This window comes from Drosophila novamexicana, unplaced genomic scaffold (assembly GCF_003285875.2).
Source record: "Drosophila novamexicana strain 15010-1031.04,08,12 unplaced genomic scaffold, DnovRS2.1 tig00000193-arrow-pilon, whole genome shotgun sequence".
Classification (NCBI taxonomy): domain Eukaryota; kingdom Metazoa; phylum Arthropoda; class Insecta; order Diptera; family Drosophilidae; genus Drosophila; species Drosophila novamexicana.
In genome coordinates, this window is record NW_020824787.1 from 5,784,694 (window position 1) to 5,808,591 (window position 23,898).

Consider the following 23,898-nt stretch of genomic DNA (forward strand, 5'->3'; position numbering starts at 1 on the left):
TATGTATTACGTGACAACCTGCGCATGAGGTTATCAGCTCTGGGAGACATCTCTCTCTCCGTTTCAGTCCGAGATGCTGTCCGGTAATTTTGCGATTCATCAACACGCGGAACGCCGTGGAAAGCTTCGCTTAATTGTTTTCGATTTTCTACTATGCTCTCAACTGCCGATGGGCAAAAGTGATTGGGTTGAGGGAAAAACTAAATCAACTAGCTCACACTGGATGGATTAATAAACTGATTGGCAACGACATTAACATTTTCATCAGGCGCACAATGAGTCAGAGAAAATTGCCGGAGCCGGGGAAACTGGGTGGGCAATAGTTGGCGGGATGGAGACTTGACAGCCGTAATCCATCATCATTGCTCGAATGAAAAGGTTTTGAATTTTTATTATTATTATTATTATTATTATTATTATGTATTTGTGCGTGTGGTTGGCAACAATGGCTGCAAATGCTATATACGAGTACTATCGGCGATTTCGCTGTGTTAGCCATTTATCGTAACTCACGCCGCACGTTTCTCATTAGTCTCTGCTCTAGTCATCAACTGTCTGTCGTTATGTCGTTCCGGTACGTCTGCACGGTGGGCCGGATATGGAGTTGACATACTTTGACAGCTTACAAATTATCGATACCATTTCTATGTCTATTGCTCACTTTGTCGACAACATTGCCACAAAGCTTTAGTAGAAGCAGAGCCTATGATAGCCTAGATAGACAAAAAGTGACACGGAGACAAGCAATTGAATAGGTTACCGATGTTACAAATGAATAATTCGCTGTGTTTTTTTTGTGGTCGAAAATAGAGGGGGAAATCGAGTAATAAAGGAGAAGAGTACCCTTCATCTCTACTTAATATTCGGGCTTACGTTTAAGATGCAGTAAAAGGGTGTAGATTTATATAAGATAAAGCAAAAATATATTTAAAGCAACATATTGTTGACCTGCACGCTTATCAAATTCAAAATAAATCAATTCACCAACATGACTTGCGGCAACTCTAATGCATTCTTTGTAATATTTCCAATTTTGTATCTTAGTCTTCCGCTGTAAATTTTAGCTGGATACATTAGCGCTAAGTCCATTGTCGGGCCGCCCTGCTTAGCGGGTGGCTAAGTGGCGATAATCATGACTGACTTTTACAACGCCCGTCTGGCAGCGACAAATTCAACTCTATGGTCTACTCCTTTACTCTGCACTCAGCCGCGCTCCTTTCGCTGTCTGCGAACATGTTTAATCTGCTTGCCACAGATTTCTATCACTGTCATGCCTGTTGTCGCTGCTGCTGTCGCTGTCGCTGCTGCTGCTGCTGCTGACAGCGCAGCCGCCAACGGCGCTGCCATTGTCAGAGTCAGGCCGTGCCACATTGGGGCTCATCGATAGGGCGTCTGGTTGGGCGCAGAGCTGCGGCAATGGCCCTGCCTGTTTTTCCTTTGGATTAACATCAGCGCTGCTGCGCCCTGCCGCGTCGCCTTTTTTTAATGATACACAATTAGTGCGATGATAAATGGTCTGTCAAATGCAGCATCAATGCCTGACAAAACAACAACAACAACAACAACAACAACAACAAGGAATCGCTTCCATTTTTTTTTTATTTTTTTTTTGCCTTGCTCCATCTGTGACTCTTTTTGTACTTAGCCCTGGCGCATGCTTTTGTTATAGTTCGTTCATTGATATCATCAGTTTTTGTAGTTGTCGGCGAGTGAGATATCTAGAACAGACAGTGGGTCGCTGGGCTGGCAAAAACTAATGATGGCAGCGCTCAGATATTGGATATTAATTGTTACAAATAACAAGAAGCTGCACTTCAGCTACATGCTGTGGGTGTATCGAGGGAGGTGCCAGCGACGATATCAATTAAAATGACTGAAATAAATTGTAGACACAAAGTACATGACCAACAAAGCAGACATGCCCAGCTGGATAAGCTCGACTAAGTCTGCCCAGCTTGTCTGAGCGGGCATCAGGGAACTATTTCTGATTAGCCCCGTTGCCAAGGCCCCTCCTCAACATTTTCACTGGGGAAAATGAGAATGAAACAGGCCATAAAATATGGCATGCTCTGCAGCTTCAGCTCTTTGTTAAAGTAACTGTTACAGATACATACATATATATATATGTAGTATGCCAGAATATGGACACTTGTACAAAAGCCATTTAGCTGAAATTTGAGGCGCGTTGTAAGCTTTAACAATGAAAGACAACTGATTGGTGAACTTTAATGGATGATGGCAAAATATGTGAGGTATGATATTGAAACTGAAATTGATACAAAACTTTGATGAGTGGAAGCAAGAGTTTCAATTTAACCGAAACATAAAGCTTTTTACTTGGGTTAAGGAATCAATGGGCTAAGGCTATAAAACATTGAATACATTTAAAGTACATATTAACGCTTTCTCCCATTTTACTTGGTGGCAGACAATGAACTGAACTTAATTAAACAATCGTTTGAGCATAAGTTTTTATTTTAAATCCAATTTCCCTTAACAGTTCACTTTTTAGCCCCATATTGCTGTCCACATGCCGTTCAATCTGCCGGCCCTAATTTCCAAATAGATGGTCGGTAATAAATTGCACTACTCGCTCGGAATACAGCAAACAACATTAGGCTCATGACCAAAGAGGATTCGCCGCCAACTACCGAACCCCGTACCCGAATACGTACCCCAACCCCAACCCCAATTCGAACCTAAATCCAAATGTGCAATCTGTAATCAGCTGCTAGCTTGCAACTGAAAATGCAAATGCGAATGCGAATTCAAATTCGACTGGATATGCAGATGCGATAGACAGCAATAATCGCGGGCTGGCAGCGCTGGGCATAACTGTAAATTATCGTTACCAAATCAGGTTGCCACATCGGCTCAGATAACGCTTTGGCAATGGGGCATACTTGTGTCTCTCTCATGATTCAATTGTGAAAATGGGCGGCAATAGGGCGCCACATCAAAGCCGCAGAGCATAACTTCATTTACATAGCAAACGCAATGGGCAATCGCTAGTGTGTGTGTGCCTGTGTGTGTGTGTGCGTGTGTATCGGGTAACGCACCCGCATTGCTATCAAACTGCCTTTGGGGTGGAGGCTGGCGCGCAGGTTACTGCGCTGTGCTGTGTACTGCGTTTGAACGGCGCCCTTCCGATCAGCCGCATTTAACATTTGAACTTTATTATTAGTTTTTGCGGTTGATTTCAATTCGAATGCAATCAGTGCAACGTTGCCACAGTTTGCGGTACGAATGACACATTAACCGGCTGCCGCTGCAGCGTATGACAATCGGAACGAGTGCCAAGGAGATGACATTTGGAAAGGATTGCCACAGGATCAAGTGGTCGCGCCTTTGCTTGTCAACCTGAAAAAGCTTTTGTGCAACAAGCCAGAATCGAACTGCATTTACGGCATCCATTTGATGTTATCCATTGAATTCGTTGCACATTCGTTATATTGTCTATAAAGTATAAAAATATTATAGGAATTATTTCATAAGCTTATCCTTTCGTCTCGAAATCTATGATATTTTATAATGGAGATCTCTGACCGAATAAAGCATATGAATTCAGGATCTAGTCGACCCGTTCGGCTGTCATTTTTCTTGTTAATTATTCCCCCAATATCGAGTCGAAAATCTCTTGGTAGGATCAAAATTTTACAAAAACTACTACTACTACTCTTTTATCAACTTTTATAATCGTAAATCCTTATGTCTGCTGGGCTATTTAATGATCAACTTTTATATTGGGAATTAATTTTGCTTATTATTCCAATTGATATATTTTTGATCTTTGAAATATTATAATATACAATATTTATTGTATATTTTTATTTATATGTATGTTTGCTGAAAGGTTAAAAAATATCTATCAAAAAAGAACTCAATGTTGAATTTGTTTAATTTTTGTTTCTTTATTTTAAGCTTTGGTCTTCATCGTTTCGTTGTTCTTCTTGGTTTTCTGAGTTTTTTTTTTTTTGGTTTGATTTTTTGGAATTGCATTAGAAACATTAGAAATTAATTAAGAGCTAAATCGAATAGCTTCGTCTAGTACTCCACGGAGTAGTCGAACACGCCGTAGTTCTCATACTTCTTCTCGAAGTACTTGGCAAAGGTGTCGACATAGTAGATCTTGACGTCCTTGAAGTAACCGTTGGGCACGAAGAAGCTGTACTCATCGACAGAGCGATCGAAGGGATAGCCGAATGGTTTGCTGTCCACAAAGCGGGTGCCGGAGCCAACGCCAGCCTGGTAGGCGTAGTCGAAGTTGGAGAATTGTTCATAATCCTCGGTGTAGGGCGAGACAAAGAAGTAGAACTGCATGGGCAAGCCCTGCTCCCAACCGCGTGGCAGCACCAGACGATCGGGGAAGGCGTTGTGCGGCTCACTAATGTCCAATGGGAATTTGTATTTGCCTTCGCTGGCCAGCTGGACGTACTTGTAGAGTTCAGTGTAGGTGGCGCGATCCTCAGCGGTGTAGGTGAACTCCTTGGAGCTGCGCTTGATGGTGTTCTGGCCGGCAACGAAGGGATAGACAAAGCTGTCGATCTGAACAAAGTTCTGGCTGTTGTACTTCAGTGGGATGACGCGACCAAACTCGTCGAATTTGGGTCCCAAGAAGACGCGCACAACACCCTTCTGCTCCTTGGCTGAATCGATCGTGAACTCGAAGTTGAAAGGCTTGTGGTTGAGGCGGGCCTGACGGGCCAAAAGAGTCTTGTCCCAGACGAACTTGCCATCGACAAAGGTCATCTTGTCATTGAGCAGATTGGTAACATCGAAGTCCACAAAGTCGAAGTAGGTGGTCAGCTTGCTAACGCTCACATCCTTGATGGTGATGCCCTCATAGTACAGATCCTTCTTTGTGTAGGGTCCCAGGAAGAACTTGAATTTGTAGAAGACATCGGTGAACTTCTTGTAGAAGGAGTAGAAGAAGGGATCACGCAGCATGGTCTCGAAGTTGAGGAACACATTGGGGAACACCTCGAAGTCATAGTAGTCAACATCGGCGAAGTACATATGCGACAGCACGTACCAGTAGTTGAAGAAGTACTTGTCGTAGGTATCAACATTACCCTGCAGATAGTTGCCAATGAACTTGATAGACTCGGGCTTGTGGAGATCGATGACAACGCCATCGGCGGTCTTGTAGTAGCCGGTGTCCAGCACATCGTAGATGCGGTCGAAGAAGTTCTGGATCTGGTAGAGAATGTCGAATTTGCCGTAGGTCTGGTACTCGAAGTAATTCTTGCGGTAGCTGTAGCCAACACCGTTGTAGTAGATCAGCTGAGGATCGTAGCCATATTCGACCTGTTTGTACCAGAAGAATTCAGGAATTTCGCCGAAGCCGTTGGCCAAACGCTCCTGGTAGTAACGAGCCAAGATCTGTTGTACATTGTAGATCCAGAATTCGCCGCGACGATCCTTGTCCAGACCGAATTGCTTGCCATCCAAGAAGAAAGCATAGTCCAAGTTCAGGTAGTACCAGTACGAGTTCCAGCCCAAATCCTCGGTGAAGTAGCTCAGCTTGCTCTCAGCGTTGAAGAAGTCAATGTCGCGGGTATAGTCGACAGGCATATAGAACTTTTGCACATCCTTAATGATGTCGGCGTATTTCGGTTCCTTGTTGTACTGAGCTATGTTCTCGCGCAGGAAGTACTTGTCCTCGAAGTGCCAGTGCTCGCCCAGACCCATCATCTTCCACCACTGCCAGGTCTTCCAGTCCTTGGTGTAGAAGTAGAAGTTGTCGCTGAACTCGCTAATGTCCTTGTACAGAATGTCCTTGTATTCCTTTTCGTACATGATATACTTGCTGAACACATCATAGTCGAACTTCTCGGCCTCGTACACGAATTTGCTGTTGAAGAAGTACTGAGGGAAGATCTCATAGATCTGGGGCAGTATGAAGCCTTCGAACTCGGGCTTGTGGATAACAGCCAGGGTCAAAGCATAGATAAACATGCCCTCGTTCACATGGATGCGAGCCCAGGCGACATTCTGAGAGAAGGTTTCCCAGTCCTTGGCGTAGTAGAAGAAGTTGAACAGACCCCAGGCCTGCTTGTGATGGGTCTTCACCAGAGCACCGAAGAATTCACCCTTAGGCAGCAAGGCGCCCAGCTTGTAAGACTCCCAGAATTTCTCCATATAGAAGTCGAAGTTCTGCCGGAAGCACAGCGTTAGAGGGATTAGCCCATTATTTCAGCTCATATAATACTCACGGTGTATAGCGACTTGTCAACGACCAATTTTTGTCCCAACTTGATCCATTCCTCGAACAGTAGTGGATCCTCCACGCGGTAGACAATCTCAAAGAAGAACTTTTGCTTTTGCAAAAATTCTTGATCGGCGATCTTCACCTTTGTCGAGGTGGGCACGCTGAATGCGGCCACACAGCCCACCAGGGCTAGAAGGACCAATGTCAGTTTCATCCTTGATGCGTTTGCTCTTACTGCTCCGGCTTTGGTATGCTTTAGCTCCAAACACCTAAAGACTGTTGCTTTCACTATGCTGCAGCTGCTGATTTTATACCCCAACCATGTCCGGCATTGCACCATATCAGTATCAGACACTTGGCACAACAGCCAAAAATAGCCAACATCATCATTTAATTCACCAATTATGTGCAATTCGATCCGCACTTATCAGTTGCCGCATAGGTGCCCAGCTCATCACCAGCTCAACTTCCCTGGCCTTGGATCGCACGCTGCTGGATCAGGTGAGATAAGCCAAGCGGCAGCTCAATTGCATAGTGCTCCGCAGTGCTGCCGCAGTCAACATCAGTGTTGTGTAATCGCTATGCGGACTGCAGCATTTCGTTCTCCATGATCTATAGCATTTATGAATTTGACACTCGACGACTTTCAGACGCTGCGCGTTGATAATCCATACATTTCTGGGGATCTTCGACACTTTCTACTTTTGCTTTTCTTTTTTGCAATGCGATTATATTTGATAATTATAATAATGCTACACACGCATTTAAGGCTACAACGCAACGTACACTTACATTCCACTTAGTTCATCACCTGAAAAGTCGGAACTAAGTATTTTTAGTATGATACACATCACTTAGTTCTAGTAGAATCTTTCAAAATGATTAGTATATTAAGATATTTTATCGAAACCAATTAATTATGTGGACTAAAGCGTTTGATGTTATGTTCAAATGTATATGCCACAGGTTGCATTTTACCATGACCCCCCTGACAATTTTTATTCAGCTGGACTAAAGTGTAAATATATCAGAAAATCATATAAATTAATGCAAGCAAGTAATCCATTTTAAAAGGGCATAATAAATAATTAAAATATTGTAACAGTTGAACAAAATTGCAAAAGATGTGCAAATATTAACAATATTAAATGACATTGCACCATTAATAATAATTTTTAAAAATAATTGCCTTTTAATTTATTTAAATGAAATTTTTGGGTCAGTTTTTTTTATATTAAAACCATTTTTTAAACATTTGACAGTTGTCATATGTGTAATATAGCTAAACATATTAATTGAAATTGTGTTCAAATAAGCACATCTGGCGCATGCCTTATATTATTTTTCTGAAATTATACATACATTAAATTAAAAATATAAATTCCAAGGTAAGGTAAAGCGAATGAAAAAAAAACCAAGCTCGAAACAAAACTCAGTAAGTTGTAAGGAAGTCTTTTGACAAATAAACGCGCAATTAATTTTCATGGCAAGACGCGAGAGGAATTTTCATATCGGGGGAATATGCTGCAAATTGCACAGCTTGCACAATTCAATGGATAAAATAATAGCATTGCGTCCGGGAGGGGTGAGGTTTGGGTACAGAGCGCGGTACCTTAGGAAAAAAAACACTATAAAAAGAGATGAAGCAAAACAGAGCAACTAATTTTTCGCTGCAGAAACAAGCGTGTGAAATATATATATTTTTTTCACAAAACGAAATTGCATAAAGTATTTTACGAAGCTCGTTAGTCAGTCAGAAGGGTATATCATTTTAAAGGCAAGATTTTACCTATTTTTCTTATTTGTTAAATACATAATATAAAAAAAGATAAGGTTTTTGATCGTTTGATAAATGAAAGATAGTGTCGCCTGTATTATAATATTAATTAAATTTTTTCTATAAAATCACATGGAATAATTTGTTGTGCACTATAAAAATATATAATGTAAAAATACGCAACTGTTAAAAAAGAAAGAAATATATATCTTGTTCAAATATTGAATATTTGTAAAAAAAAAGTTTACAAATGAATTTGGAATTGATATATTCCCCTCGCACAGGGTATTTTTTAGTTGGCTACCAAAAATCTGCATCTTCTGGCGTTTATATAGTATGCGCAATGTTTTGCTAAAAAAGTTTATTTTTTATTAAAATATTGAATGTTTTTACTTGGGCGTTAGCGCTCACCCCAGCAATGAAAAGTTTGCCATACTTTGAATTTGTTGTTTTGTGTGCAATTCCTTAATTTATTTTAGCTTGCCTGCGTTGGTAGAAAAAATCAAAATCGCGCAAATGAGCAAAGTTTTCTTCGACAATTTCTACTCGTTCTTTTTTCTGTATTTTTCTTTGTTTTTTGTTGCAGCGCAAAGCTGCAAAATTTATTGCTTTTGAAATGTGGCTGCGCATAAATGTGCAGCAGAACAACTGCAAGCAAACAGGAGGAAAAGCGCAGCAACAATAACAACAAAATGCAAAAAAAATTATATATCTGGTTGTTGTAACCAACTGCGGTTTCTCGCTTGGGTCGAAAGCCACGAGGCCGCAACGTAAATGAAATGAAATGAAGAAATGAAATGAAATGAGAAATCCGCACATAATTGCAAATGCGTGAGATATTTTCCAAATGGCGAAATTATGAAAATGCTATCGCATTTCCCATGTTTCGGGTTTTCATTTCGCCAATGGCTTGCTACCCGCCTTTGCCAGGTTTTTAAGTATTCCACTCAGGTTCGGGCCTTAGAGACATTTTGACGCCTCATTTTTGGGCAACTTTTATTTTGATGGCCCTAGTAACTGGGGAAATTTTCCTAAATTGAGAATTGGAAAATGTGGGCACATCAAAGGCAGCTGCGTTTAAATAAATGACTTCTAATCTAACCATTGACCTTGCAAAGTCGCCAGACAGCGTGTCACATAGAAATTATTATTCTGGCTGATAAGCTCATAGTTTATGTCCAGATTATCAGCATAGTTTTAAAAAGTTTTAATTTTTAGAGCTGAGTCATTTGTAGTTTGTGTTTAACAAATGATTAAATCTTAATACAAGTAAAATATGCGATAAACCATTAACTCGATTAAATATTAAATGTTTGTAGCTCAGACATTTCTAGTTTTTGGACTTTATATATTTTCCTATCAGATACAGTAAAGTATTTAACTAAAACATATTATTCATATTTTAACTGGCAACAGTTTCACTTCCAATTCTAATAAATAATTGATTACAATATATAGGAATTAAGCCTCTTTTATGCACTTAGAAAGCTGCTTAATTCTTTCAATATAACATATTTTCAAAATTTAAATGCCCGTAAAATGTTTGCGTAAAAGCCGTCAATTGACCAACTAAAGTCGGCTTAATAAACTGGTTTTTATTGTTATAGGCCCATATATAAAATGCACGAGCTTTTGCACTTTAAGCAAAATGTGTTTTTGTGTGTGTGTGACCCGACCCATATACTTAATTGAGTGGTGCTCTTTTATTAAAAACGTAAAATTAATGGCCTCTACATGAATACAATAAAACTATTAATCAATGCTTCAAACGAGCCAAAGGAAAAGAAAAAATAAAATCAAAAAACAATAACAGAACAACAATTTTTACCCACTTTATAAATTTAATAGAGTTTACAATAGAAGCAGCAGCAATTATATTTCAAAACTTTTTTACAGCTTTTCATTTTTCAGCATGTGCTCCAGATATATAAAAATATATATACAGATCGTTTTTTTTTTTTTTTTTTTTGAGGCCTTTGTGTTGTGGGCGTGTCCAACAGAACTGGTGCCTCGCCAAGATTCACTGAGCCCGAAACATAAAAAGTCTACAGAAAAGCTGATGTTAGTAGTAGAAAAAAAAATTGCAGTACATGACGCTTGGGGGCACAATAGCGCAAAAGTTTCAAGTGGACTCTCTAGTGATGGTTGTGAAAGGGGCAGGGGGAGGGCGGTACAGAGGTAAGGGGTTGTTTGGGCTCTGTTATATGTGCTGGTCGTTGGCATCTGTTCAGCGCTGTGGCACATATTCCACTTTTGCCTTTTATTGCATGTCGTTGGTTAGCTTTCGGGCGCTCAGTTGGGTTCCAGCTCTGAGCCCTGGGCTCCTCTTTTACCATGTATTTTCATTGTTTTAGAACAATGTTTCCCCATTTGGTTGCGCGTCTGACTTTGATTTGCCGTCTCACTCGCATGCAGCCGGCCCGCTGCGCCCGCCCTTTATATTGTAGTTTTATTTATGCTAGCAAAAGGCATTTAAAGTCGACAATTGAGCAAGTTTTTTTTTCTCACTGTGATAAGTCTTTAAATCGCTTATTGGCATCAACGCATTTGATACAGTAGTCTCTGGAAAGTTGTAAGCCAAGAACACAAGAACATTTTTACAAACTGCAATTTATCTCTTAAAGCCAAGCTTAACAATATATATATACATATATATAAATTCTAATAGTCATTCAAATTATTGTATCTAGTGAAATTTTATTTTGCCAAAAGATAGTTTTTTTTGATTATCAAATTAATTTTTTCATTTGCGAGTGCCCATTGTATTACACGTTCTCAAATAAACAATTGGCTCACTCTAAAAAGTCTTGAAAAGCTTTAAGCTTTTCTCCATGACTCAGTCATCAGTCAGCGTATATGAATAGGTTCTAATTGATTGTTTTTGTTATTGCTTTTTCGCTGATTTGCTTGTGTGGCGTATGTGACGCAAGTGTATCAACAGTCAGGATGGCCGAGTGGTCTAAGGCGCTGCGTTCAGGTCGCAGTCTACTCTGTAGGCGTGGGTTCGAATCCCACTTCTGACAAGATTTTTTTTCATTTTTAAAAATTATTTTTGGTGTTATGGTAAACAACTACAATAACTAAATTGAAAGTTGTAACTTCTTGCAGCCAATCATAACATAATTCTGTCAAATACATATAAAATAAGTTAAATTCTCAACAGTTGCCCTGCCCTATGCGCAAACATAAACGAAACCCACGCTTCTTGCTGTACATTTTTGTAGTTTTCGGTGGTTCGGATCTGGTTTTTGGCCGCTGGCACTTGAAAGTGTCTGTGAGCCACTTTTTTGGAGCACATGGCGAACATTAACAAAGTTTCACTTGAAAATTAAGTTGCTTTGCTGGCTGCTGCTGCTGTGCGAGAATTCAATAAATTTGCTGTAGGGCATGTTTGTAGCAGTTCAGTGGCAGGCAGAGGGGTAGAGAGAATTACAAGCAGCAATATCACAGGCAGAGTAAACAGCAACAGAAACATTTGCGCAGGTTTTGCTTTTGTTGAATTTTTCCCTCCATTTTTTTAATATTTTTTTTTGCAACATGACGACCACGAAACTGAACCCAAAAGCAACACACAGAGACACAAACGAAAGCTCATAAAATATTTAACTGCAGATACACACACAAACACACACACACACATGTCCGAGGAGTCGTTTAAAATTGTAGCATTGCAAAAAAGTGCGTCCAAAAATGTTATTTTCTTCTTTTTTTTTCTTTTGCTACTGTTGCTGCTGCTGCTAACAATAAAAGTTCTCACAGCACCCATTTTGTTGCTGCTGTTGTTGTTCGTCGTTTCCTTTGGCCTCTCATTTTCCGCCATTTGCAGCTTTGCCGAAATGCAAACGACGCACACGCACACACCTGCCGCTCATGAACGGAAAATATCGAACTCCAAAAACTGTGCTGGCAAAATTGGGAGGGCTGTGGGAGCTGCTGCTTGCTATGTGCCGACATGTGCCTCATCCAACATGTGCTCAGCCTTTTTGCCAACCAAAAATTGAAACTGGGTTACAAAGTTTTATTTTCAAATGTTGTTTTGTGGGCGGTGGGCGGTGGGCGTGGCAGTGGGATTTTTCCATAGGGGCTATCATGCAAGCCAAAGTGAATTTATGCCAAACGCGAATATTTCCATTGATTTTGGCTTCTTTATTGCCATTTTTGTCCTCGTTGCTGGCATCCTTAAATGTTGTAACAATTGCTGTTTCTCTTACTCGCATTTTTTTTGTTTTTTCTTTGCCAGCAACTAGCAAATAAATTGCCAGCATGATAAAAAAAAACAGCTGCAACTGCAGATACAAACCCACCTCCTTTTACGAAAAAAAAAAAAAAAAAAAATCAACGCACCGAAAAGGGGCGGAAAAAAGCCATGCAATTCGATTATTTAAAGCCCCGTAGTGCAATGATATATAATACATGCAAAACTTGCATAGGAATTTATTTCAATAGCTAACGAAATATTTGGAATATAAATTGAGCCCTCCTGGTGGCTGTCTACATTGAAAACTAATCAGCGGCATGGACTGCTATTCCTAATCAAAGGAAACAATACGACTAAATGTTATATGCAAAGAATATCGAAGTGATTTTCTATATAACAACTAAAAAGTAAGGATATCTCATACCTTTACAGAAATTTCCTTCACAAATAAAAAATTTAAGATAAAATGAGCTTTAGTGGTTCGATGTTGACAATATTTTGCATATATGTAGGGAGCATAGTGAAATGAATAAATGTCGAAATTGGCAGCTATGTAATACAGTCATACGATCCGGACTAATCTAAGTTGCAAGACGGTAGCTTCAAAATTGACAGACTAGTTCGCATAAAAATAGACAGGCGGACGGACGGTCATGGATATGTCAACTCTGTCGATGCTGATCAAGAATATTCAAACTTTATACAGACGAAGATGCCTGCTTCTATACGTTGCACATTGTCCTCCACAAGTTATAAAAGCTTTCTAGCTGGTTGCGTAACTTTTTGGTAATTAATCTATCTACAAAATTAAAAGTCTGAGAAGAAAGTTCTTCTTATGCAGAAGCAGCAGCACCGCAGTGGTAAGAAGTTTGTAAAAAAAAATTTGTTCCATCGAATATTTTAATTATTATTTGAGCCGCTTAAGCAACCAAAGATTTTTGCTACGAGTTTTTTGTGACGTACTTTACAGATTTCGTAGCTAAGATGGAAAACAGGAGGTCGAGATTGTATAATTAATAAATTAAACGGCAGGAACTACACCGACCTTAAGAACTTTACCTGTGTGGTGAAAAGTGTCTGTCGCGCTGTGAAAAGCAGCTTATTTTGCTTCACAATTTACGTCTTATGCGCTTAACGAAATATCAAATCAAATATTTCCCTCCAATATATTAATTAGGATAACTTTATAACCTTTACTAACTCCGATTCAATTCTTGTATCTTTGCAGGTACGTACACATGTGCATGACAAGTCTTCGACTATTTTTAATCGCTATCGAATAATGATAATGACCATGATAAGTATACTCAAAACTCACATATCTCTGTACTTATGGGATAGTTATTATATATCACACTAGCAGATACCAAACTTCAGATTGGCCTGTCGCCATTAGAGGATGCCGCCATTCTTTGAAGTAGCACTTAGTATGTAAATAACGGTACGTTATTTAACTTCCGTTTGTCAGAGGAGTGTTTTTCCGACGATAAATAACCATACAGTTTCTGCTTGCATATTCTTCTCTATTCTCGTATGTTTTTTCACGTTTGTTTAGTGGCAAATTTGCTTTGGCCACGTCGTCATCTTCATCTTCATCATTGTCTTTGTATTCGTTTCATTGCCGCAAGCGCCTTTATTTTTACATTCGTTTACTTTATTTCTTTTGCTACTCCAACGACCCTCCGCACCCACCCACCCTACCCTGCCGACATATTTTGTATAACTGCTACGTGTGCCGTTAAGTGTGTATAGTCAATGTCTGCGAACTGCGTGTGTGTGTGTACTTTTGGAGCCGCAAAGGCCCTCACAGAATAAAAACCTCCTTCAGGCCACCATCCTTCAATATTAAAATGGCGGCGCCATCACACAGAAATTATGAAAGGCCTGAATACCGTTACGAGCTCAAAGCGAATGCTTTTTCACCACTTAAGACTTTGGGCTTCATCGGGTTTTTGGCCTTTAAATAAATAAAACCAAAGTCGCTGAACAGGCAAAGCTTACGTCTTGGGTAGGCCAGGGCCAGCGAGTAGAAAATTGGGTGGTAGCCGGTGGGTGTTTTTTTTTGCTTTGACGTTGGGTTAAAGCTGTCAGCCACAAGTAGCTCAAAGCATTCAACAACCGCAAAATAATGATAATAATGATGACATTTACGATTTCCATTGTATATAAAACAAACGCTTTTACCATGTAAAAACCTTTTTTTCGCTTTTAAGGGCATTTGACTTGGTTGACAAGCACTTGTACGTTATTTGGATTGATTTAAATGCTGGGGAAAACCCTGGGGAAGCAGCTGCTCTTAACAAGTTATTTCCTAGAAAAACCAGGGTTAATTAGTAGGAGTTGTTTTATATAAATTCATTTTATTATAAACTTTATTTGAATTTTGTAGAATGTGCCAGCTTGTTGGAGAGAAAACAAGTCTTATAGTAACAAGTTCCAGGAACTCTCTTTTATTATAGTAAAGTTAGCGCACTTTAGTATTTTTCTCAGAAAAGTATTCTTTTATGTAAACAAGAAAAATGTTGACAAGCTTAAAAAGGATAATGCTGTTAACACAGATAATAGAAAATGGATTTATGTACAAAATACCAAGGAGTAATATTCCATCGTAATGAATATTCCATTTGGAGAAAGTGTCATGAATGTTTTTAAAAGAAAAGTTCCTCTAATTCATATTTTTGATATTTTTTTGATCGAATCCAAGAAAAAACAAGTAAGAGGTTCTAGTCGGGAGCTCCTGACTAAGGGATACCCTGAACCCTCTTCTTCCAACATCAAAAGCATATATATTCAATTTTAGAAGCTATGTGTCAAGTTTGGTGACTCTAGTTCTTATTATTTACCAAAATTGCCCAAAAGCAGGATATCAATAACGATTTTTATCGATTGCTTGGAAACGGAGTAAGTTATCGATTATCGGAAACAAACTCGATCTGCGCGGGAGCTAGGAGCATCTACATCTAAAATTTCAAGTCTCTAGCTCTTATAGGTTCTGCGATCCTTGCGTTCATACATACGGACGGACGGACGGACAGACTGACGGATATGGCTAGATCGACTCAGCTATTTATGCTGATCTAGAATATATATACTTTATGGGGTCGGAGTTGCTTCCTACTGCCTGTTACATACATTTGGCTTTCGCACAAATACCCAATTTTAATTTCGTGAAAATTGGATGAGATTTGGCCGAGATATGAGGGTGGTAAATTTTGACCCATGTTGTGAAAATCGGATGAGATTTGGCCGAGATACGAATCTTGGTAAGATTTGGACATGAACTTCGACCAAAAAATCGGTGTCGAGATTTGAATGCCACATTAATCTAGAGGGCAAACCATGAAGAAAAAGCCAAACTTCGTGAAAATCGGATGAGATTTGGCCGAGATATGGGGGTGGTAAATTTTGACCTATGTCTATATACGAATCTTGGGGTAAGATTTGGACATGAATTTCGACCAAAAAATCGGTGTCGAGATTTGAATGCCACATTAATCTAGAGGGAAAACCATGAAGAAAAAGCCAAACTTCGTGAAAATCGGATGAGATTTGACCGAGTTATGGAGGGGGGGGTAATTTTTGACCTATGTCTATATACGAATCTTGGGGTAAGATTTGGACATGAATTTCGACTAAAAAATCGCGGTTCATATTTGAATGCCAGATTTATCTAGAGGGAAAATCATGAAGAAAAATCGAAACTTCGTGAAAATCGGATGAGATTTGGCCGAGATATGGGGGTGGTAAATTTTGACCTATGTCTATATACGAATCTTGGGGTAAGATTTGGACATGAATTTCGACCAAAAAATCGGTGTCGAGATTTGAATGCAACATTAATCTAGAGGGAAAACCATGAAGAAAAATCCAAACTTCGTGAAAATCGGATGAGATTTGACGGAGATATGGGGGTGGTAAATTTTGACCTATGTCTATATACGAATCTTGGGGTAAGGTTTGGACATGAATTTCGACCACAAAATCGGTGTCGAGATTTGAATGCCACATTAATCTAGAGGGAAAACCATGAAGAAAAATCCAAACTTCGTGAAAATCGGATGAGATTTGGCCGAGATATGGGGGTGGTAAATTTTGACCTATGTCTATATACGAATCTTGGGGTAATATTTGAACATGAATTTCGACCAAAAAATCGGTGTCGAGATTTGAATGCCACATTAATCTAGAGGGAAAACCATGAAGAAAAAGCCAAACTTCGTGAAAATCGGATGAGATTTGGCCGAGATATGGGGGTGGTAAATTTTGACCTATGTCTATATACGAATCTTGGGGTAAGATTTGGACATGAATTTCGACTAAAAAATCGCGGTTCATATTTGAATGCCAGATTTATCTAGAGGGAAAATCATGAAGAAAAATCGAAACTTCGTGAAAATCGGATGAGATTTGACCGAGATATGGGGGTGGTAATTTTTGACCTGTGTCTAGATACGAATCTTGGGGTAAGATTTGGACATGAATTTCGACCAAAAAATCGGTGTCGAGATTTGAATGCCACATTAATCTAGAGGGAAAATCATGAAGAAAAATCGAAACTTCGTGAAAATCGGATGAGATTTGGCCGAGATATGGGGGTGGTAATTTTTGACCTGTGTCTAGATACGAATCTTGGGGTAAGATTTGGACATGAATTTCGACCAAAAAATCGGTGTCGAGATTTGAATGCCACATTAATCTAGAGGGAAAACCATGAAGAAAAAGCCAAACTTCGTGAAAATCGGATGAGATTTGGCCGAGATATGGGGGTGGTAAATTTTGACCTATGTCTATATACGAATCTTGGGGTAAAATTTGGACGGAAAACCATGAAGAAAAAGCCAAACTTCGTAAAAATCGGATGAGATTTGGCCGAGTTATGGGGGTGGTAAATTTTGACCTATGTCTATATACGAATCTTGGGGTAAGATTTGGACATGAATTTCGACCAAAAAATCGGTGTCGAGATTTGAATGCCACATTAATCTAGAGGGAAAACCATGAAGAAAAATCCAAACTTCGTGAAAATCGGATGAGATTTGGCCGAGATATGGGGTGGTAAATTTTGACCTATGTCTATATACGAATCTTGGGGTAAGATTTGGACATGAATTTCGACTAAAAAATCGCGGTTCATATTTGAATGCCAGATTTATCTAGAGGGAAAATCATGAAGAAAAATCGAAACTTCGTGAAAATCGGATGAGATTTGGCCGAGATATGGGGGTGGTAATTTTGGACCTGTGTCTAGATACGAATCTTGGGGTAAGATTTGGACATGAATTTCGACCAAAAAATCGGTGTCGAGATTTGAATGCCACATTAATCTAGAGGGAAAACCATGAAGAAAAAGCCAAACTTCGTGAAAATCGGATGAGATTTGGCCGAGATATGGGGGTGGTAAATTTTGACCTATGTCTAGATACGAATCTTGGGGTAAGATTTGGACATGAATTTCGACCAAAAAATCGGTGTCGAGATTTGAATGCCACATTAATCTAGAGGGAAAACCATGAAGAAAAAGCCAAACTTCGTAAAAATCGGATGAGATTTGGCCGAGTTATGGGGGTGGTAAATTTTGACCTATGTCTATATACGAATCTTGGGGTAAGATTTGGACATGAATTTCGACCAAAAAATCGGTGTCGAGATTTGAATGCCACATTAATCTAGAGGGAAAACCATGAAGAAAAATCCAAACTTCGTGAAAATCGGATGAGATTTGGCCGAGATATGGGGTGGTAAATTTTGACCTATGTCTATATACGAATCTTGGGGTAAGATTTGGACATGAATTTCGACTAAAAAATCGCGGTTCATATTTGAATGCCAGATTTATCTAGAGGGAAAATCATGAAGAAAAATCGAAACTGCGTGAAAATCGGATGAGATTTGGCCGAGATATGGGGGTGGTAATTTTTGACCTGTGTCTAGATACGAATCTTGGGGTAAGATTTGGACATGAAATTCGACCAAAAAATCGGTGTCGAGATTTGAATGCCACATTAATCTAGAGGGAAAATCATGAAGAAAAATCGAAACTTCGTGAAAATCTGATGAGATTTGGCCGAGATATGGGGGTGGTAATTTTTGACCTGTGTCTAGATACGAATCTTGGGGTAAGATTTGGACATGAATTTCGACCAAAAAATCGGTGTCGAGATTTGAATGCCACATTAATCTAGAGGGAAAACCATGAAGAAAAAGCCAAACTTCGTGAAAATCGGATGAGATTTGGCCGAGATATGGGGGTGGTAAATTTTGACCTATGTCTAGATACGAATCTTGGGGTAAGATTTGGACATGAATTTCGACCAAAAAATCGGTGTCGAGATTTGAATGCCACATTAATCTAGAGGGAAAACCATGAAGAAAAAGCCAAACTTCGTGAAAATCGGATGAGATTTGGCCGAGTTATGGGGGTGGTAAATTTTGACCTATGTCTATATACGAATCTTGGGGTAAGATTTGGACATGAATTTCGACCAAAAAATCGGTGTCGAGATTTGAATGCCACATTAATCTAGAGGGAAAACCATGAAGAAAAATCCAAACTTCGTGAAAATCGGATGAGATTTGGCCGAGATATGGGGTGGTAAATTTTGACCTATGTCTATATACGAATCTTGGGGTAAGATTTGGACATGAATTTCGACTAAAAAATCGCGGTTCATATTTGAATGCCAGATTTATCTAGAGGGAAAATCATGAAGAAAAATCGAAACTTCGTGAAAATCGGATGAGATTTGGCCGAGATATGGGGGTGGTAATTTTTGACCTGTGTCTAGATACGAATCTTGGGGTAAGATTTGGACATGAATTTCGACCAAAAAATCGGTGTCGAGATTTGAATGCCACATTAATCTAGAGGGAAAACCATGAAGAAAAAGCCAAACTTCGTGAAAATCGGATGAGATTTGGCCGAGTTATGGGGGTGGTAAATTTTGACCTATGTCTATATACGAATCTTGGGGTAGGATTTGGACATGAATTTCGACCAAAAAATCGGTGTCGAGATTTGAATGCCACATTAATCTAGAGGGAAAACCATGAAGAAAAATCCAAACTTCGTGAAAATCGGATGAGATTTGGCCGAGATATGGGGTGGTAAATTTTGACCTATGTCTAGATACGAATCTTGGGGTAAGATTTGGACATGAATTTCGACTAAAAAATCGGTGTCGAGATTTGAATGCCACATTAATCTAGAGGGAAAACCATGAAGAAAATTCCAAACTTCGTGAAAATCGGATGAGATTTGGCCGAGATATGGGGTGGTAAATTTTGACCTATGTCTATATACGAATCTTGGGGTAAGATTTGGACATGAATTTCGACCAAAAAATCGGTGTCGAGATTTGAATGCCACATTAATCTAGAGGGAAAACCATGAAGAAAATTCCAAACTTCGTGAAAATCGGATGAGATTTGGCCGAGATATGGGGTGGTAATTTTTGACCTGTGTCTAGATACGAATCTTGGGGTAAGATTTGGACATGAATTTCGACTAAAAAATCGCGGTTCATATTTGAATGCCAGATTTATCTAGAGGGAAAATCATGAAGAAAAATCGAAACTTCGTGAAAATCGGATGAGATTTGGCCGAGATATGGGGGTGGTAATTTTTGACCTGTGTCTAGATACGAATCTTGGGGTAAGATTTGGACATGAATTTCGACCAAAAAATCGGTGTCGAGATTTGAATGCCACATTAATCTAGAGGGAAAACCATGAAGAAAAAGCCAAACTTCGCGAAAATCGGATGAGATTTGGCCGAGTTATGGGGGTGGTAAATTTTGACCTATGTCTATATACGAATCTTGGGGTAAGATTTGGACATGAATTTCGACCAAAAAATCGGTGTCGAGATTTGAATGCCACATTAATCTAGAGGGAAAACCATGAAGAAAATTCCAAACTTCGTGAAAATCGGATGAGATTTGGCCGAGATATGGGGTGGTAAATTTTGACCTATGTCTATATACGAATCTTGGGGTAAGATTTGGACATGAATTTCGACTAAAAAATCGCGGTTCATATTTGAATGCCAGATTTATCTAGAGGGAAAATCATGAAGAAAAATCGAAACTTCGTGAAAATCGGATGAGATTTGGCCGAGATATGGGGGTGGTAATTTTTGACCTATGTCTATATACGAATCTTGGGGTAAGATTTGGACATGAATTTCGACCAAAAAATCGGTGTCGAGATTTGAATGCCACATTAATCTAGAGGGAAAATCATGAAGAAAAATCGAAACTTCGTGAAAATCTGATGAGATTTGGCCGAGATATGGGGGTGGTAATTTTTGACCTGTGTCTAGATACGAATCTTGGGGTAAGATTTGGACATGAATTTCGACCAAAAAATCGGTGTCGAGATTTGAATGCCACATTAATCTAGAGGGAAAACCATGAAGAAAAAGCCAATCTTCGTGAAAATCGGATGAGATTTGGCCGAGATATGGGGGTGGTAAATTTTGACCTATGTCTATATACGAATCTTGGGGTAAAATTTGGACATGAATTTCGACCAAAAAATCGGTGTCGAGATTTGAATGCCACATTAATCTAGAGGGAAAACCATGAAGAAAAAGCCAAACTTCGTGAAAATCGGATGAGATTTGGCCGAGATATGGGGGTGGTAAATTCTGACCTATGTCTAGATACGAATCTTGGGGTAAAATTTGGACATGAATTTCGACCAAAAAATCTGTGTCGAGATTTGAATGCCACATTAATCTAGAGGGAAAACCATGAAGAAAAAGCCAAACTTCGTGAAAATCGGATGAGATTTGGCCGAGATATGGGGGTGGTAAATTTTGACCTATGTCTAGATACGAATCTTGGGGTAAAATTTGGACATGAATTTCGACCAAAAAATCGGTGTCGAGATTTGAAGCCACAATAATCTAGAGGGAAAACCATGAAGAAAAAGCCAAACTTCGTGAAAATCGGATGAGATTTGGCCGAGATATGGGGGTGGTAAATTTTGACCTATGTCTATATACGAATCTTGGGGTAAAATTTGGACATGAATTTCGACCAAAAAATCGGTGTCGAGATTTGAATGGCACATTAATCTAGAGGGAAAACCATGAAGAAAAAGCCAAACTTCGTGAAAATCGGATGAGATTTGGCCGAGATATGGGGGTGGTAAATTTTGACCTATGTCTAGATACGAATCTTGGGGTAAGATTTGGACATGAATTTCGACCAAAAAATCGGTGTCGAGATTTGAATGCCACATTAATCTAGAGGGAAAACCGTGAAGAAAATTCCAAACTTCGTGAAAATCGGATGAGATTTGGCCGAGATATGGGGTGGTAAATTTTGACCTATGTCTATATACGAATCTTGGGGTAAGATTTGGACATGAATTTCGACTAAAAAATCGCGGTTCATATTTGAATGCCAGATTTATCTAGAGGGAAAATCATGAAGAAAAATCGAAACTTCGTGAAAATCGGATGAGATTTGGCCGAGATATGGGGGTGGTAATTTTTGACCTATGTCTATATACGAATCTTGGGGTAAGATTTGGACATGAATTTCGACCAAAAAATCGGTGTCGAGATTTGAATGCCACATTAATCTAGAGGGAAAATCATGAAGAAAAATCGAAACTTCGTGAAAATCTGATGAGATTTGGCCGAGATATGGGGGTGGTAATTTTTGACCTGTGTCTAGATACGAATCTTGGGGTAAGATTTGGACATGAATTTCGACAAAAAAATCGGTGTCGAGATTTGAATGCCACATTAATCTAGAGGGAAAACCATGAAGAAAAAGCCAAACTTCGTGAAAATCGGATGAGATTTGGCCGAGATATGGGGGTGGTAAATTCTGACCTATGTCTAGATACGAATCTTGGGGTAAAATTTGGACATGAATTTCGACCAAAAAATCTGTGTCGAGATTTGAATGCCAGATTTATCTAGAGGGAAAATCATGAAGAAAAATCGAAACTTCGTGAAAATCGGATGAGATTTGGCCGAGATATGGGGGTGGTAAATTTTGACCTATGTCTATATACGAATCTTGGGGTAAGATTTGGACATGAATTTCGACCAAAAAATCGGTGTCGAGATTTGAATGCCACATTAATCTAGAGGGAAAACCATGAAGAAAAATCCAAACTTCGTAAAAATCGGATGAGATTTGGCCGAGATATGGGGGTAGTAAATTTTGACCTATGTCTATATACGAATCTTGGGGTAAGATTTGGACATGAATTTCGACTAAAAAATCGCGGTTCATATTTGAGTGCCAGATTTATCTAGAGGGAAAACCATGAAGAAAAAGCCAAACTTCGTGAAAATCGGATGAGATTTGGCCGAGATATGGGGGTGGTAAATTTTGACCTATGTCTAGATACGAATCTTGGGGTAAGATTTGGACATGAATTTCGACCAAAAAATCGGTGTCGAGATTTGAATGCCACAATAATCTAGAGGGAAAACCATGAAGAAAAAGCCAAACTTCGTGAAAATCGGATGAGATTTGGCCGAGATATGGGGGTGGTAAATTTTGACCTATGTCTAGATACGAATCTTGGGGTAAGATTTGGACATGTATTTCGACCAAAAAATCGGTGTCGAGATTTGAATGCCACAATAATCTAGAGGGAAAACCATGAAGAAAAAGCCAAACTTCGTGAAAATCGGATGAGATTTGGCCGAGTTATGGGGCTGGTACATTTTGACCCATGTCTATATACGAATCTTGGGGTAAGATTTGGACATGAATTTCGACCAAAAAATCGGTGTCGAGATTTGAATGCCACATTAATCTAGAGGGAAAACCATGAAGAAAAAGCCAAACTTCGTGAAAATCGGATGAGATTTGGCCGAGATATGGGGGTGGTAAATTTTGACCTATGTCTATATACGAATCTTGGGGTAAAATTTGGACATGAATTTCGACCAAAAAATCGGTGTCGAGATTTGAATGCCACATTAATCTAGAGGGAAAACCATGAAGAAAAATCCAAACTTCGTGAAAATCGGATGAGATTTGGCCGAGATATGGGGGTAGTAAATTTTGACCTATGTCTATATACGAATCTTGGGGTAAAATTTGGACATGAATTTCGACCAAAAAATCGGTGTCGAGATTTGAAGCCACAATAATCTAGAGGGAAAACCATGAAGAAAAAGCCAAACTTCGTGAAAATCGGATGAGATTTGGCCGAGATATGGGGGTGGTAAATTTTGACCTATGTCTATATACGAATCTTGGGGTAAAATTTGGACATGAATTTCGACCAAAAAATCGGTGTCGAGATTTGAATGCCACATTAATCTAGAGGGAAAACCATGAAGAAAAAGCCAAACTTCGTGAAAATCGGATGAGATTTGGCCGAGATATGGGGGTGGTAAATTTTGACCTATGTCTAGATACGAATCTTGGGGTAAGATTTGGACATGAATTTCGACCAAAAAATCGGTGTCGAGATTTGAATGCCACAATAATCTAGAGGGAAAACCATGAAGAAAAAGCCAAACTTCGTGAAAATCGGATGAGATTTGGCCGAGTTATGGGGCTGGTACATTTTGACCCATGTCTATATACGAATCTTGGGGTAAGATTTGGACATGAATTTCGACCAAAAAATCGGTGTCGAGATTTGAATGCCACAATAATCTAGAGGGAAAACCATGAAGAAAAAGCCAAACTTCGTGAAAATCGGATGAGATTTGGCCGAGTTATGGGG

The 23,898-nt window shown here is 39.2% G+C and overlaps 2 protein-coding genes and 1 non-coding gene across 3 annotated transcripts in view; 2 read left to right on the top strand and 1 right to left on the bottom strand.

Moving 5' to 3' along the window:
* The window catches only part of LOC115758984 (semaphorin-1A), a 176,419-nt gene that overhangs the window by 65,094 nt on the left and 87,427 nt on the right, over positions 1 to 23,898 (top strand). The window lies entirely within an intron of this gene.
* Positions 4,045 to 6,425, bottom strand: LOC115758981 (larval serum protein 1 gamma chain). Its single transcript, XM_030699784.1, has 2 exons — positions 6,216 to 6,425; positions 4,045 to 6,156 (listed from the first exon to the last, which is right to left on the bottom strand). Exons 1-2 carry the CDS (start codon positions 6,423 to 6,425, stop codon positions 4,045 to 4,047), a joined length of 2,322 nt encoding a protein of 773 aa, XP_030555644.1.
* Positions 10,929 to 11,011, top strand: Trnal-cag. Its single transcript has one exon. It is a non-coding gene; the product is annotated as a tRNA-Leu (tRNA).

What these genes read in the sequence shown, in the direction of transcription:
- LOC115758981 (XM_030699784.1), bottom strand. Translation starts at nt 6,425, where the DNA reads ATGAAACTGACATTGGTCCTTCTAGCCCTGGTGGGCTGTGTGGCCGCA. An exon ending in TTGACAAGTCGCTATACACC is followed by an intron (nt 6,157 to 6,215) that starts GTGAGTATTATA and finishes TGCTTCCGGCAG; the next exon opens with AACTTCGACTTCTATATGGA.